Here is a 14,280-nt window from a genome sequence, read left to right as displayed (position 1 = left end):
CATCGGCTACTACCCTTCACTTCCCTTAATGCCCCGTAAATTGAGTTTTTAGGTGACCACCTGATACCAGATCCTCCTATCTTTGCTGGACATAAGGAGTGGTCAAGAAGCCTGTTGAACCCGAGAACAGAGGAGCACGACTGACTTGGCATCAACCCTGCCAGCTTGCCTGCTGCACTCGACCCTCGAAGAGCAACTGACCTGTCCTGCCCCTTCAGCCTCCATGAAACTGGGAGAGGTGCCAGTGCTTTACAAATCATCAAGAAGGACTCCCTTGGAGTATAGGAGCTGCTTCCCTGCATCTGCAGGCACCCAAGAAAGAACTGCAAGTACCAGGTCCGCCTAAGACCTCACGCCGGACATCGCCACTGCACCTCAAGCCTCCTAGCCCAAGGTGAAGTGGGCCAATGGTGTCAGCGTGGTCCCCAGGACCTCCAGAGACAAAGACCACCCTGAGCTTGCCCTCTGTGGAATCCCCGACGGCGTCTGCAGCATAAGCCTGCAGACCCCACTCCCCTCCTTCACCGAGACCGCCTCTGGTGATGGAGACCTGACGGTCCACTGCACCTCTGCACCCAGACGCCTCAGACCGAGAAGAGGACCACTGGTGTTCCTACATCCCCCATAATCGTGAGACCCGAATCCACTTTTTGATTCAGCAGGACACCCAGCCCCCGCGTGCAGCCTGTTGCTGTGGGCTCCCTCCATCGTGACCGCCCCCTGCAATGGTATACCTGATGGTCCACACCACCTCTGCACCCAGACACCCCGGACCAAGCAGAACAGGATCTGTCGTGTCCCTACGTCCCCGTGCATCGCAAGACTTGAACTCTCCTAAAAAAGAAAAGTCACCTTTGGTGATCTTGAGATCTAAATTTATACAAAAAGTATGTGCTATTTTTATAAATTGGTGTTGGATTTCTTTGAGTGTGTGCCTCACTTACTGTAGGAGTGAGTGCCTTACATGCTTGGCACCACCCTCTGATCTACCTAACTGCTCGACCACCTTTCCCAAAAACAGAGCATTTGGGATGTCATTTGTGCCTCTGTGATACCTCTGGGGTGTACCTGGACTCTTCGCACAGAACCAGCTTCCTACAGCCTTTCCTTCCGATCCTTGTGAAACTATCGTTGGGACCTGGGTGCCCCTGGGAGGTGTATAGTTCCCGGTCACAGAGATCGACGCAGAAGAGGGGTCACAACAGAGCCCCCGCACACAGGTCAGGAAATCAAAATGGACAGATATACTGAGCAGGGGCGAGGCTTTAGTGCGAACAGATCACTAGGGTACGACACAACCCCAAACGGCAAGTGATGCCTCAAATGATCAGATATTAACAGCCATTGCACAGACCCTAGAACACAAAATGAATGCAGTATGCATAGATGTGAATTTAATGAAGGCAGACCTTCGAAGGTGAATTAATGCACATTTGAGGTGAAGCGTACGGGGGGGGGGGAAATCACAGCAGAACTAGAGTAGTTTGATGGTACGCACTCTCACAGACAGAGCTGCATATCTGGATGCCCGAATGGAGGATGCAGAAGGAAGGCCGAGGGGGAATGTAATCTCAGGTTTGTGGGCTTCCTGGAAGGTGCCAAGAGAACAGTGCTGGAACAGTTCTTATAAGGAGGGCTCAAGGCTCTACTCAGAAGAGCTATCCCCCTAGCTTGTCAGATCCTAAACTAGAGTCAAGAACAATATCCTCAAATGGATGTGAATGCGGGGGGGGCGGGGGTAATCCAGACAGGCTCATAAGTATTTCCCCTGGCTACACAGAGTGCAATAGGATCAAAAATCCTTTTTGGCAGAGGCAAAACTGAGGCAACTTAACATCAGGTATATCTCCCTCTTTCCTCCGAAGTTGTGAGTAATATACAATGGCCATGTACACTTCTTTGGGCACCCTGAGGAGGAGTGGGACTGGATCAATTACATTGTTCGGAGTGATGGAACTGAGCAGAGGACACAGAGAGAGAGAGCGCCTCTGGGAGCAGACGACGCCCATCTGGGCTTGAAGAGAGACGTTGCTGGGGCATGGTTAAGGAGCGTCTAGCCTCATGCATGGAGGTACAGCCAGATGGCACACTGGTGCTCCCGGGTACCTCTGAGCCAGAGGGGACTGCTACAGCCGCCACAGCGAACGAGGGAAGGACTGCAATGGACATCATGGAGCCCTGAACTGGGGTGGAAACAGCCAGAGTGCCAGCGTAGCCTTGCTACACTTGGGATGATCTGTGGTCTGCTGATGGGTAAACCAAGTTAAAAGGCGCAGCCTCCTATTAGTGACATATGCTACAGCATGCAGCTTGCAACTTCAAAGAGACATTCAGGGGTGAACCAGTGTCAAATGACAATAGGGGGCAGGAAGCACATGAGCTGTGAAGAAGTGGGGCGGCTAGCGGGATCTGCACGTAGTAGGTAATATGTGAGCCCGGGTGGTAGGTGGCCTCACTTGACCTAGAACTAGACAATAGGGACGTGTGAGGAGCCTGGCCTCTGTTTAGACAGGTTTTTGCTGGCTGGATGCAGAGGTCACGTAACAGCCTACTACTTGAGTGTCAGTTAGATAGGTGGTGCCTGCTGAGCTGCATGGTAGCTATCTGTAAGGAAATGCCTCCTTGGCATGGTTTCCCCCTGACTTTTTGCCTTTGCTGATGCTATGTTTACAATTGAAAGTGTGCTGAGGCCTGCTAACCAGGCCCCAGCACCAGTGTTCTTTCCCTAACCTGTACTTTTGTATCCACAATTGGCAGACCCTGGCATCCAGATAAGTCCCTTGTAACTGGTACTTCTAGTACCAAGGGCCCTGATTCCCAGGAAGGTCTCTAAGGGCTGCAGCATGTCTTATGCCACCCTGGAGACTTCTCACTCAGCACAGACACACTGCTTGCCAGCTTGTGTGTGCTAGTGAGGACAAAACGAGTAAGTCGACATGGCACTCCCCTCAGGGTGCCATGCCAGCCTCTCACTGCCTATGCAGTATAGGTAAGACACCCCTCTAGCAGGCCTTACAGCCCTAAGGCAGGGTGCACTATACCATAGGTGAGGGTACCAGTGCATGAGCATGGTACCCCTACAGTGTCTAAACAAAACCTTAGACATTGTAAGTGCAGGGTAGCCATAAGAGTATATGGTCTGGGAGTCCGTCAAACACGAACTCCACAGCACCATAAATGCTACACTGAAAACTGGGAAGTTTGGTATCAAACTTCTCAGCACAATAAATGCACACTGATGCCAGTGTACATTTTATTGCAAAATACACCCCAGAGGGCACCTTAGAGGTGCCCCCTGAAACTTAACCGACTGTCTGTGTAGGCTGACTAGTTCCAGCAGCCTGCCACACTAGAGACATGTTGCTGGCCCCATGGGGAGAGTGCCTTTGTCACTCTGAGGCCAGTAACAAAGCCTGCACTGGGTGGAGATGCTAACACCTCCCCCAGGCAGGAGCTGTGACACCTGGCGGTGAGCCTCAAAGGCTCACCCCTTTGTCACAGCCCAGCAGGGCACTCCAGCTTAGTGGAGTTGCCCGCCCCCTCCGGCCACGGCCCCCACTTTTGGCGGCAAGGCTGGAGGGAACAAAGAAAGCAACAAGGAGGAGTCACTGGCCAGTCAGGACAGCCCCTAAGGTGTCCTGAGCTGAGGTGACTCTAACTTTTAGAAATCCTCCATCTTGCAGATGGAGGATTCCCCCAATAGGGTTAGGATTGTGACCCCCTCCCCTTGGGAGGAGGCACAAAGAGGGTGTACCCACCCTCAGGGCTAGTAGCCATTGGCTACTAACCCCCCAGACCTAAACACGCCCTTAAATTTAGTATTTAAGGGCTACCCTGAACCCTAGAAAATTAGATTCCTGCAAACTACAAGAAGAAGGACTGCCTAGCTGAAAACCCCTGCAGAGGAAGACCAGAAGACGACAACTGCCTTGGCTCCAGAAACTCACCGGCCTGTCTCCTGCCTTCCAAAGAACTCTGCTCCAGCGACGCCTTCCAAGGGACCAGCGACCTCTGAATCCTCTGAGGACTGCCCTGCTTCGAAAAAGACAAGAAACTCCCGAGGACAGCGGACCTGCTCCAAAAAGACTGCAACTTTGTTTCGAGGAGCAGCTTTAAAGACCCTGCAATCTCCCCGCAAGAAGCGTGAGACTTGCAACACTGCACCCGGCGACCCCGACTCGGCTGGTGGAGAACCAACACCTCAGGGAGGACCCCCGGACTACTCTCCGACTGTGAGTACCAAAACCTGTCCCCCCTGAGCCCCCACAGCGCCGCCTGCAGAGGGAATCCCGAGGCTTCCCCTGACCGCGACTCTCTGAAACCTAAGTCCCGACGCCTGGAAAAGACCCTGCACCCGCAGCCCCCAGGACCTGAAGGACCGGACTTTCACTGGAGAAGTGACCCCCAGGAGTCCCTCTCCCTTGCCCAAGTGGAGGTTTCCCCGAGGAAGCCCCCCCTTGCCTGCCTGCAGCGCTGAAGAGATCCGTTGATCTCTCATAGACTAACATTGCAAACCCGACGCTTGTTTCTACACTGCACCCGGCCGCCCCCGCGCTGCTGAGGGTGAAATTTCTGTGTGGGCTTGTGTCCCCCCCGGTGCCCTACAAAACCCCCCTGGTCTGCCCTCCGAAGACGCGGGTACTTACCTGCAAGCAGACCGGAACCGGGGCACCCCCTTCTCTCCATTCTAGCCTATGCGTTTTGGGCACCACTTTGAACTCTGCACCTGACCGGCCCTGAGCTGCTGGTGTGGTGACTTTGGGGTTGCTCTGAACCCCCAACAGTGGGCTACCTTGGACCAAGAACTGAACCCTGTAAGTGTCTTACTTACCTGGTAAAACTAACAAAAACTTACCTCCCCCAGGAACTGTGAAAATTGCACTGTGTCCACTTTTAAAGTAGCTATTTGTCAATAACTTGAAAAGTATACATGCAATTGAAATGATTCAAAGTTCCTAATGTACTTACCTGCAATACCTTTCAAACAAGATATTACATGTTAAATTTGAACCTGTGGTTCTTAAAATAAACTAAGAAAAGATATTTTTCTATAACAAAACCTATTGGCTGGATTTGTCTCTGAGTGTGTGTACCTCATTTATTGTCTATGTGTATGTACAACAAATGCTTAACACTACTCCTTGGATAAGCCTACTGCTCGACCACACTACCACAAAATAGAGCATTAGTATTATCTATTTTTACCACTATTTTACCTCTAAGGGGAACCCTTGGACTCTGTGCATGCTATTCCTTACTTTGAAATAGCACATACAGAGCCAACTTCCTACACTATCATACAACTGTTGTAGTATCTCCATGTTTGGGGGTAATACGGGAAAGCACCAGTTAATTTCTTTATTGGGTGTTTACCCAAGGGCAGGGAGGGGAGGTGGTGAACGCACCCCAGATGCAACCTGCCAGAGTGTGCAAAGGCAGAAACTGACAACACACACGGACCGACCTGCCTCACACACAATGTTTCACAAGGGCGGGGAGAGACAGGAGGAGCACTGGTTATCACCAGAGAGCAACTTGGAATTTTAGGGGGCTTAGCATGTATAAAAAACGCTATAGGGTGCAGACTTAAATTCGCAGACATGGTGTATGTGCTGCCATGCTACAGGAGACACTTCACTGAGGAGGAGGAGGCACGTTAAGTTGAAGACCAATGAAGGGGACAGATGTATTCCTCAATGTATTCCTCCTACTCAAGAGGAATACCGATTTGGGTGGCCCTAGGCATACCTTTTCAGCATTGCTATTCACATCGCAGACGTGGAGGGCCAATATACGCTCCTCTGTGGTCTGCTGGACAGTAGGGAAGTACGTTTCATGAACTACGTGACCAACACAGATGACAGTTCTATTGGGACTAACTAGACCTTTTATTCTTGTACACAAATATCCAATTTATATATTTTTTTTGGGTGGGGGGGTTGAGGGATGATGGAGTTGTGCAGTGGTATGACTATAACTGCATACTGGATAGAAATTTGGATACGAATCCCCCTAAAAAATGCACTAAGCCAGGGATGATGTTGATAATGGCCGAAGTTCTGACCATATTAGGTTGCATATACATCTGGCACATGTCAGATCCCACCCATAAGCAATACTCTTGTTACACAGCCAGCCACCTCACATATAGTAGGTTGGACTGCATATTAAGCCCCTGGGTGCAAGTGGCCCAGTGGTTTAATAGATTCCAATCGGATCATGCACTGCTACGGGTAACATAAGTGGGACACGGAGAAGACACTGGGTCTACCTAGTGGTGACTGCCCCCAGGGGCACTGAAAATCAGCCCCTACGATGGACATTAGAAAGGCACTAGAGGGCTACCTGGGCATAACTTGGGATCGACACAGATGTAAGCGACTGAGTGGGAGGTGATGAAGGCAGTGGTGATGGGGAAATGTATGTCGAAAACTTATGTTATTAAGAAGGATGAACCAAAATAGAAAGAGACATTGTAGTAAAGCGCCCTCTTTGGCATGGTTACCCCACACTTTTTGCCTGATGTTGATGCCAACTTGACTGAGTGTGTGCTGGGATCCTGCTAACCAGGCCCCAGCACCAGTGTTCTTCCCCTAAACAGTACCATTGTTCCCACAATTGGCACACCCCTGGCACACAGCTAAGTCCCTTGTAAAAGGTACCAGTGGTACCAAGGGATCTGTGGCTGCAGCATGTATTATGCCACTCAAAGCGACCCCGAACCAAACACATGCACACTGCCGTTGCAGCTTGTGTGTGCTGGTGGGGAGAAAAATGTAAAGTCTACATAGAATCCCTCTCTGGGTTCCATTCCTACCAACCACTGCCTGTGGCATAGGTAAGTCACCCCTCTATCAGCCCTAAGGCAGGGTGCACTACACCCCAGGTGAGGGCATAGCTGCATGAGCAATATGCCCCTGCAGTGTCTACGTCCATTCTTAGGCATTGTAAGTGCAGTGTGGCCATATTAAGTACATCGCTGGGAGTTTCTCATTACGAACTACACAGCTCCATAATGGCTTCACTGAATACTGGGAAGTTTGGTATCAAACCTTTCAGCACAATGAACTGCACAGATACCAGTGTTGGTTTTATTGTAAAATGCACACAGAGGACATATTAGAGATGCCCCCTGTATTTCACCCAACCCTTTAGAATAAGGCTGACCGGTCTGTGCCAGCCTGCCACTAACAGACAAGTTTCTGACCCCATGGGGTAGGAGCCTTTGTGATCTCTAGAGTCAGGAACAAAGCATGCTCTGGGTGGAGGTGCTTCACACCTCCCCTCTGCAGGAACTGCAACACTTAGCAGTGAGCCTCAAAGGCTCAGGACCCCTGTGACAGGGCCCAAGGGCACTCCAGCTAGTGGAGATGCCCGTCCCCTGGTCTAAGCCCCACTTTTTGCGGCAGGTCCAGCGGGAAAATTAGGAAAAACAAGGAGGAATGACCACTACAGCTGGGACCACCCCTAAAGTGTCCAGAGATGAAGTGATCCATCCTTGCAGAATCCTCCATCTTGCTTTGGAGGAGAGTAGCCAATAGGGATAGGAATGTGCCCCCCCTCCCCAAAGGGAGTGGGCACAGGAAGGATGTAGCCACCCTCTGGGACAGCAGCCATTGGCTACTGCCTTCTGACCCCTGTAACGCCCCGAAATCTAGTATTTTGGGGCACCCCTGAACCTTGCTCTTCAGGTTCCGGGCGACCTCAAGAAGAAGAAGGACTGAAGAACCGACCCCAGCAGTGAAGACTCCAGACGACAACTGACTTGGCCCAGGCCTAGCAGCCTGTCTGCAGCTTCAAGACTCCTGCTACAAAAAGAGGATGCATTCTGCAGGACCAGCAACCTCTACAAACCCCCAGAGGACTGGCTGCCCACCAGAGGACCAAGAACTCCCATGGACAGCAGCCCAGTATACAAGAAACATCAAAAAAGGACTCCAGAACCGCCCGGATCCACAAGCCCTGCCCACTCTGCAATGGACACCCACGGCCCGAGTCCAGGTGGCCACTCGTCCAGAGAAGTTCCTCAGGCGATTCAAACCTCGAGTCCACTCTGGGACCGCTCTCCTGGCCAACATGACGACACCTGCAGCCTAAAACCAGAGGACCCCCTGACCGGGACTGGATCCGACAAAGATTCCAGACATCCAAAGGGTACCCCTGCACCTGCAGCCCCCTGGCCTTAGGTAATCGGATCGACAGTCCAGCAACATCTAGCGGGCACCTCTCCTACTTGTCTAGCCTTTGGTTTTCCGCAACTGACCCCCTGGACCCAGCCTGCAGCATCTTTGTGAACCTCAGGGTTCCCCTATTGAAAAGCATCAGGCACCCGACGCTGTATTTGCATCCTGCAACCAGCTGCCCCTGTGCTTCTGAGGGTGTGTGTTTGGTGGTGACCAGTGCCCCCCCCGATGCTCATCTAAATTCCCCAGGTCTGTGCCCTGAAGTCACGGATACTTACCTGCAGCCTGTTTTTGTCAGAGTACCCCCCAGGCTCCATAGGATTCCATTAAAACCACAACATCAACTTTGACCTCTGCACCTAGTCGGCCCTGTTTTGCTGGTGGTGCACTTTTGGGGTCAACTTGAACCCTGACCGACCTGTGGACATACTAATCCCCAAAGACTGGGATCATGCATCGATTTTCCAGCACCTGTAAACTGTGCTAACGCTTTTCCTCCTCTAGGACTGCATTGCCTCCTATGAGAAATTGCACTAAATGTCTACTTTTGAAATTGAAAAGTGTTACTTATAAACTGTTTTATCTGCAAAACATAAACAAAGTGCATTTAATATATAAGCTTGATACAAACCTACAACTGTACTTACCTACAACAAAGATTATTTTGGTTCTAGAAATAAAGTAACAAAATATAATGTTGCTATATAAAAACATTGGCCTGGAGTTAGCCACTGAGTGTGCGCCTCACTTCTTGACTGTATACAACAAATGCTTTGCACTACCCTCTAATTAGCCTACCTGCTCAGCCACACTACCACAAAAGAGATCATTAGTATTATCTACTTTAGCCTCTGTTAATTCTTTGGGGATCTACTGGACTTTGTGCACACTATACCTCATTTTGGTATAGTACATAAAGAGCCAGCTTCCTGCAGGCATGTCAGGCAGAACCACAGTCCCAAAGTGGGGCTTACAGGTCCCTATCAGAACCTCTCCTAGTGTTGCGTCAAGAGATTGACGATTTGTGGGACGCCCTTAAAAAACATACTGTACGTGACTATAGACATCTACTGCATGTAGAAGGGGACAATTTGGGCCAAATGCTTGTGTGGCTCCTAAAACGGGAAGTTCCACACCCACATATTTTATCCTTCAAAAAAGCAGAAGGGACATGTGCTGTGACACAAAACAGGTACATGGCATCACTACACAAGATCCCCTCCACCCCAACCAACATGGGCAGAATGAGGGTTTTCTGGCAGACCTTCATATGCTGACCAAGGGAAAGATGGGAATTGATGGTTTTCCCCTGAATTCTATCAGGCCTATGCAGCGTCCTCGTAGATCTCCTCCTGGAAGTGTATCTGGAGGCTGTGCGTGGCGGCAGTCTCACTGCAACCATGCGGGAAGCCATAATTACTACAGTACTTAAGCTGCAAAAAAACACAACGAAGTGGCCTCATACAGACCGCTCTCCATGTTAAATAGAGATACAAAGAACTTGGCTATGATGCTTGCAAACAGGCTTCTTCCCATCATTGCAGGTTTATCCCAAGATGCACCACCATAATGAACCTGTGGCGCCTCAGATACGTTCTGAATTCAGTGTGAAATGGCCCAAGGGGAGGGGCGCTGGTGGACATAGATATTGAAAAGGCATTTGATTGCATAAGCTGGGACTACATGTTCGAAGTTCTGACCAGGGTGGGATTTGCTCTGCAAAATCTTGACCTGGGTGTGGCTTCTGTATATTGCCCTGATGGCCATGAGACTGCACTGCATGCTACAACCTTGGGACATAATGGTAGTGGATGTGACACATGTTGTATCCATGAATGCAGACAACACACTGGTGCACCTGGTTCGGACAGACGAATCACTTCAGTTGTCATTTCATGAATTTGCTGCCTTTGAAAAATGCTCTGGTCTCTGCACTAATACGCAAAATGCAGTGCTATAACCATGCCCTGACTGGCACTCCTAGCTCAGTCTTGCCTGAGGTGGAGATCTCATGAGAATGTGGTCCATTTCGTTATCTTAGCATTTGGGTGACAGATGAAGTAGTGTGATATCACCAGCTAAACATTGAATGGAAATTGCAAGGGCTCTGATCTTCCATCACATTTTGAAATAGCGGGTGGCGCTTGCCAAGATGATGCTGCTCCCTAGGTGCCTATACAAGCTCTAAAACGCACTACATTAGGTCCCACTCTCTGTATTCTGGGAACTGGATAGACTTTTAATTTTCTTAGTGTGGGCTGTGGGGACAGAACAGGGTCCACTTGGAGGTGCTTAAGTTGAGCAGAGAGAAGAGGGGACTGGGTCTGCTGGATCTAGAGCTTTACTACATGGCTCGCAGTGCAGTGGTGTGTGGCTGAGCCCAACAGGAAGACGTCTCCCTCACTGGCCTGACAGAGGTGGGTACACTGCCTGTCTGTCTAATGTGGGGTCGGAGACAGGCTGTCAAATGCCGGTGGTGGAGGAACAGGTTGCGGCTGTGTGGGGTAGGGTAGTCTGCAGGGAACTTAGGAGTCCTTCAATCAGTAGATCTCTTCCACTTGACTGGCTTCAGCCATACCGACAAATTAAGAACATTGAATGAGTGTATGATAAGGGGCTGCCTCCTATTTGGAGACCTATACCCAGCAGAGGTGTTCATCACATTTTAAGGGGCCAGGGACATTTCTGCAATTTGCTAAGACAGCACACACTGTTACAGAGTTCTGGATGGACTTTCTGACTGTACCACTAGTGTCCTAGACATTGCTACTGGAGGAGCGATGACTAATTCCCTGAATGTACATGCACTGACGGAGGATCGACTGATGCCGCTGCTCAAGGCGCGACAAGCATGGAATACAGATTTGCAAAGCAGAATGGGCATTGGCTTGTGCACAAGTGGAAGAAATCGCCAGCAAAGCTTGGTTTAAAATTACACACTTTCATTTTTACACAGGACATACATGACCCCTGACAGGCTACAATAGTAATCGGATGTCTAAGTGCCCTATATGTCGCAAGTCAAGCGCCACATTCATCCACATGACCTGGACGTGCAGGATGCTGATGAGCTACAGGGAAGAAGTGACTGCGAGACTGGCATGAGTGACTCATAAGTGTCCAGTCCAACTGATGGTATGGCACTGTTTGCTGGCCCCCCGATCTAAACAGGGCGAGATGCAATATAAATTTGCGGCGTTGGGACTCCTTCAGGCAAAACGGCGAGTGGCAATACGTTGGCTGGCCTGTGTGGGACCCACAGCAGACAAATGGTAACGGGACATGTTGGAGCAGGCACTAGCGGAATAGGTCTGTCTTAAGTAGGTACAGATGGACAAAAAGGTAGCAGAAGACCTTAGAGACTGGGGGGGCATTCTGCACCACCCAGCTGGTGAAATGGACATGACAGAGGATGAATGGTCTTCTGAGATGGATGAATAGTGCAGGAGAAGGCAGCCACAAGGAAGTGCTGGGTATCCATAACGCACAGGCAGTAAAAGAGCAGGACTGAGATGGCGGTGGGAGTCACTGGTTAAGAACTGAAGTGGGGTTGCTTTTTCCGAGGAGAGGGTTGCTTGGTATACTGGGGAAGGGAGTCAGGAGTTGTTCTTTACAGGTGTTGCCATTTATAATGCAAGAAAGGTACTTGCTGGTCGGAGGTGGAACAGATGTATGTGGGATTGCTAATCCAATGCACTGTTGGAAGCCTTATACAGACGTACAGCACAATATGTACTATTGCTGGAAATGCACACATATTTGAAATATTAATAAATAAAGAGTTAAAATAGAAAATTATTCACCGTTATTACTTTCCCTGGAAATATATAAACCCAGAAAACACCACTACAGAGAACAAAGTAAGAATTATTAATGACACATCACATGTGAAGTTTGTCGAAAGAAAATTCCTATCAAGTTCATAAGTGGTAATAGGTCTGAAAGAGTAATATAATAAAGAAAATACAAATATTTACAACATAGACCCAACCATAAATCTGTGGCATGACCTCAAGATTGTTGTCTATTTAGGCTCTCCAACAAACTACAGATCTGGAACAGATATGTGTCGAAACACTGTAAAATACTGATAAATTGAGGTATGCAAACAAGGCAAAAATCCATCCAAACAGACTCAAAGCAGTAATTGCTTCCACCAAGTAATACCTAAAGGGCCGGACACCTAACTTGTGACAAGGTTTCAGCTTTGTATAAGTAATACATTAGAATTCAATGTAAACATTTCCCTCTTACAACTGTAAAGCGCAGGCTCTGAAGTGCAAACAAATTTTCATTTAAATTCATGAAACTGAGGCAAAGACAATACAATTTTAAAACAATTCAAAGAAGCATAGGCTTGCCAGGCACTGTACACTAGTGAATTTTCTAAGATTATGTAGTGTGTGCATAATGAGTACTGGTTAAACATTGTGCACTAGTACTCGTCTTGGCTTTTAAGGACAGCTGAACAGAAATCATCTAGAGCAGCTGGTGAGACCAGTAATAATTAGACAGTAATAACTAGAGATCAACTACAAAATATTTATTTAAAACAAAAAAAAAACATAACTGAGGTGAGGAAAATATTGTATGTTCAAGATGCACAAGTACTAACCTCATGTCTGAAGACGAATCCCACGATGGCTGCAATTAGTTCAATTAGAAAAATAACAGACAGGAACATAGCATACTGAAGACAAAACAGAAAAAAATGGGTCACAAAGCATTTAAGCCATTAACACATATTGGAAATACACCTTTTCCCCTTGAACATTCCTGCAGCTTTGTTGATGGTCCCTTGGACCACTTGTTTATCGTCACATGACAGCAATCAGGTGTTAGTCCAAAGTAAAAAAAGACTATGCACTGAATATAGTAAAGTTAAAACACACTGAGGCACTGCAACCTGCAATCACGAATGTTTTCCCAAAATGCCACGCACAAGGTGCATCACCATTCTAAGCATTTACAAAACACAAAACACTTTTAAACACAAAAGAACCCATATCCGATATCATATATGCACAAAACACACACATGTACTTACAAAATATTCTTATGTATCATATACCTGTGATATTCCTTATTCTTTACCTGTTGATTCGCATTCCAGGGTTTTTGCTTGTGTTAAATATCAAGTCCTGTGCTGCAAACCATTAACGAGTCACCTTGACAATCACATTTGGAAGAAATCTAGGTTCATTTGTGTTTTATTAGTGTCTAAAACTGAAAACCTACAAGCGCTGTTTTGAACGAAGAGTTATCGCTTCTATCCGTTATGATATCACATGACACAAAGCAGACCAAATATTTAAATACCACCTCCAAAGACAATACCACTGGACACAACAAAGTACAGCAGCACGGCCTAGACATCATAATCATCAGAGTATGTAATCCAAAGCCTGCTGTTGTTTTTTGTAGGTCTCTTTGGTACACTCATTAGAAGACTTTTTATTTTCTTAAAGCCTGCGACAAAGGTGTATACGAGCACATTAAATAGTTAAATCAGAAACCCCCAAAAGACTAACCATAAATGTCAAAATTATAGCTTGGAAAAAAGCAATTAAAAAAAACACCCAGCATTATGCCGAAGAACTCCTTTATAAAGGGTTTGAAAGCTGTTGATAAAATTGTGTTTTCCTGTGAATTTAAATCTTAATTATTGTGGTTAACTTCCAAGCAGTATGACCCGATGTGAACCAGTATACAACTGTATGTTGAAAATAAGCATTGGCAAAGTCTAGAAGCCTAGACTTAGCAAATCTGATTTGTTTTTTATGGTTTTTTTTGGGCAAAAATAAGCAAAAGACATTACAAGATAAAACAAACAAAATAATTGTTGTTTAAAAGTGCATGCAATTAAAAGAAAAATCAAACGTAAGCAGAGATGGCACCACCCACCGTAAAATACTATTTAGGTGAATATACACATTTACACAAAAAAATGCTGTCCGTCACAATGAAGAAAGCCCATGTTGTATTAAGTGTTGGACGACGGAAGTGAAATGTGAATGACCTTTAAACAGATCAATGAAAAAGATGGTTGACCGAAAGCCCCTGTATGTGTGGCTAAAGCAGTCTCTAGTCTAGCCCT

General features: G+C 47.7%; 1 protein-coding gene across 1 annotated transcript in view; it reads right to left on the bottom strand.

Moving 5' to 3' along the window:
• TSPAN6 (tetraspanin 6) overlaps positions 1–14,280 on the bottom strand; it is a 151,729-nt gene that overhangs the window by 87,843 nt on the left and 49,606 nt on the right. The window contains exon 3 of the mRNA XM_069212805.1: positions 12,799–12,873. Coding sequence (XP_069068906.1) covers positions 12,799–12,873 — 75 coding nt within the window. The remainder of the gene's footprint in view (positions 1–12,798; positions 12,874–14,280) is intronic.

Source organism: Pleurodeles waltl, chromosome 2_1 (genome assembly GCF_031143425.1).
Source record: "Pleurodeles waltl isolate 20211129_DDA chromosome 2_1, aPleWal1.hap1.20221129, whole genome shotgun sequence".
NCBI classification, from domain to species: Eukaryota; Metazoa; Chordata; class Amphibia; order Caudata; family Salamandridae; genus Pleurodeles; species Pleurodeles waltl.
Note: the sequence above shows the minus strand (reverse complement) of the source record. Positions and strands in the feature narration are given on the sequence as shown.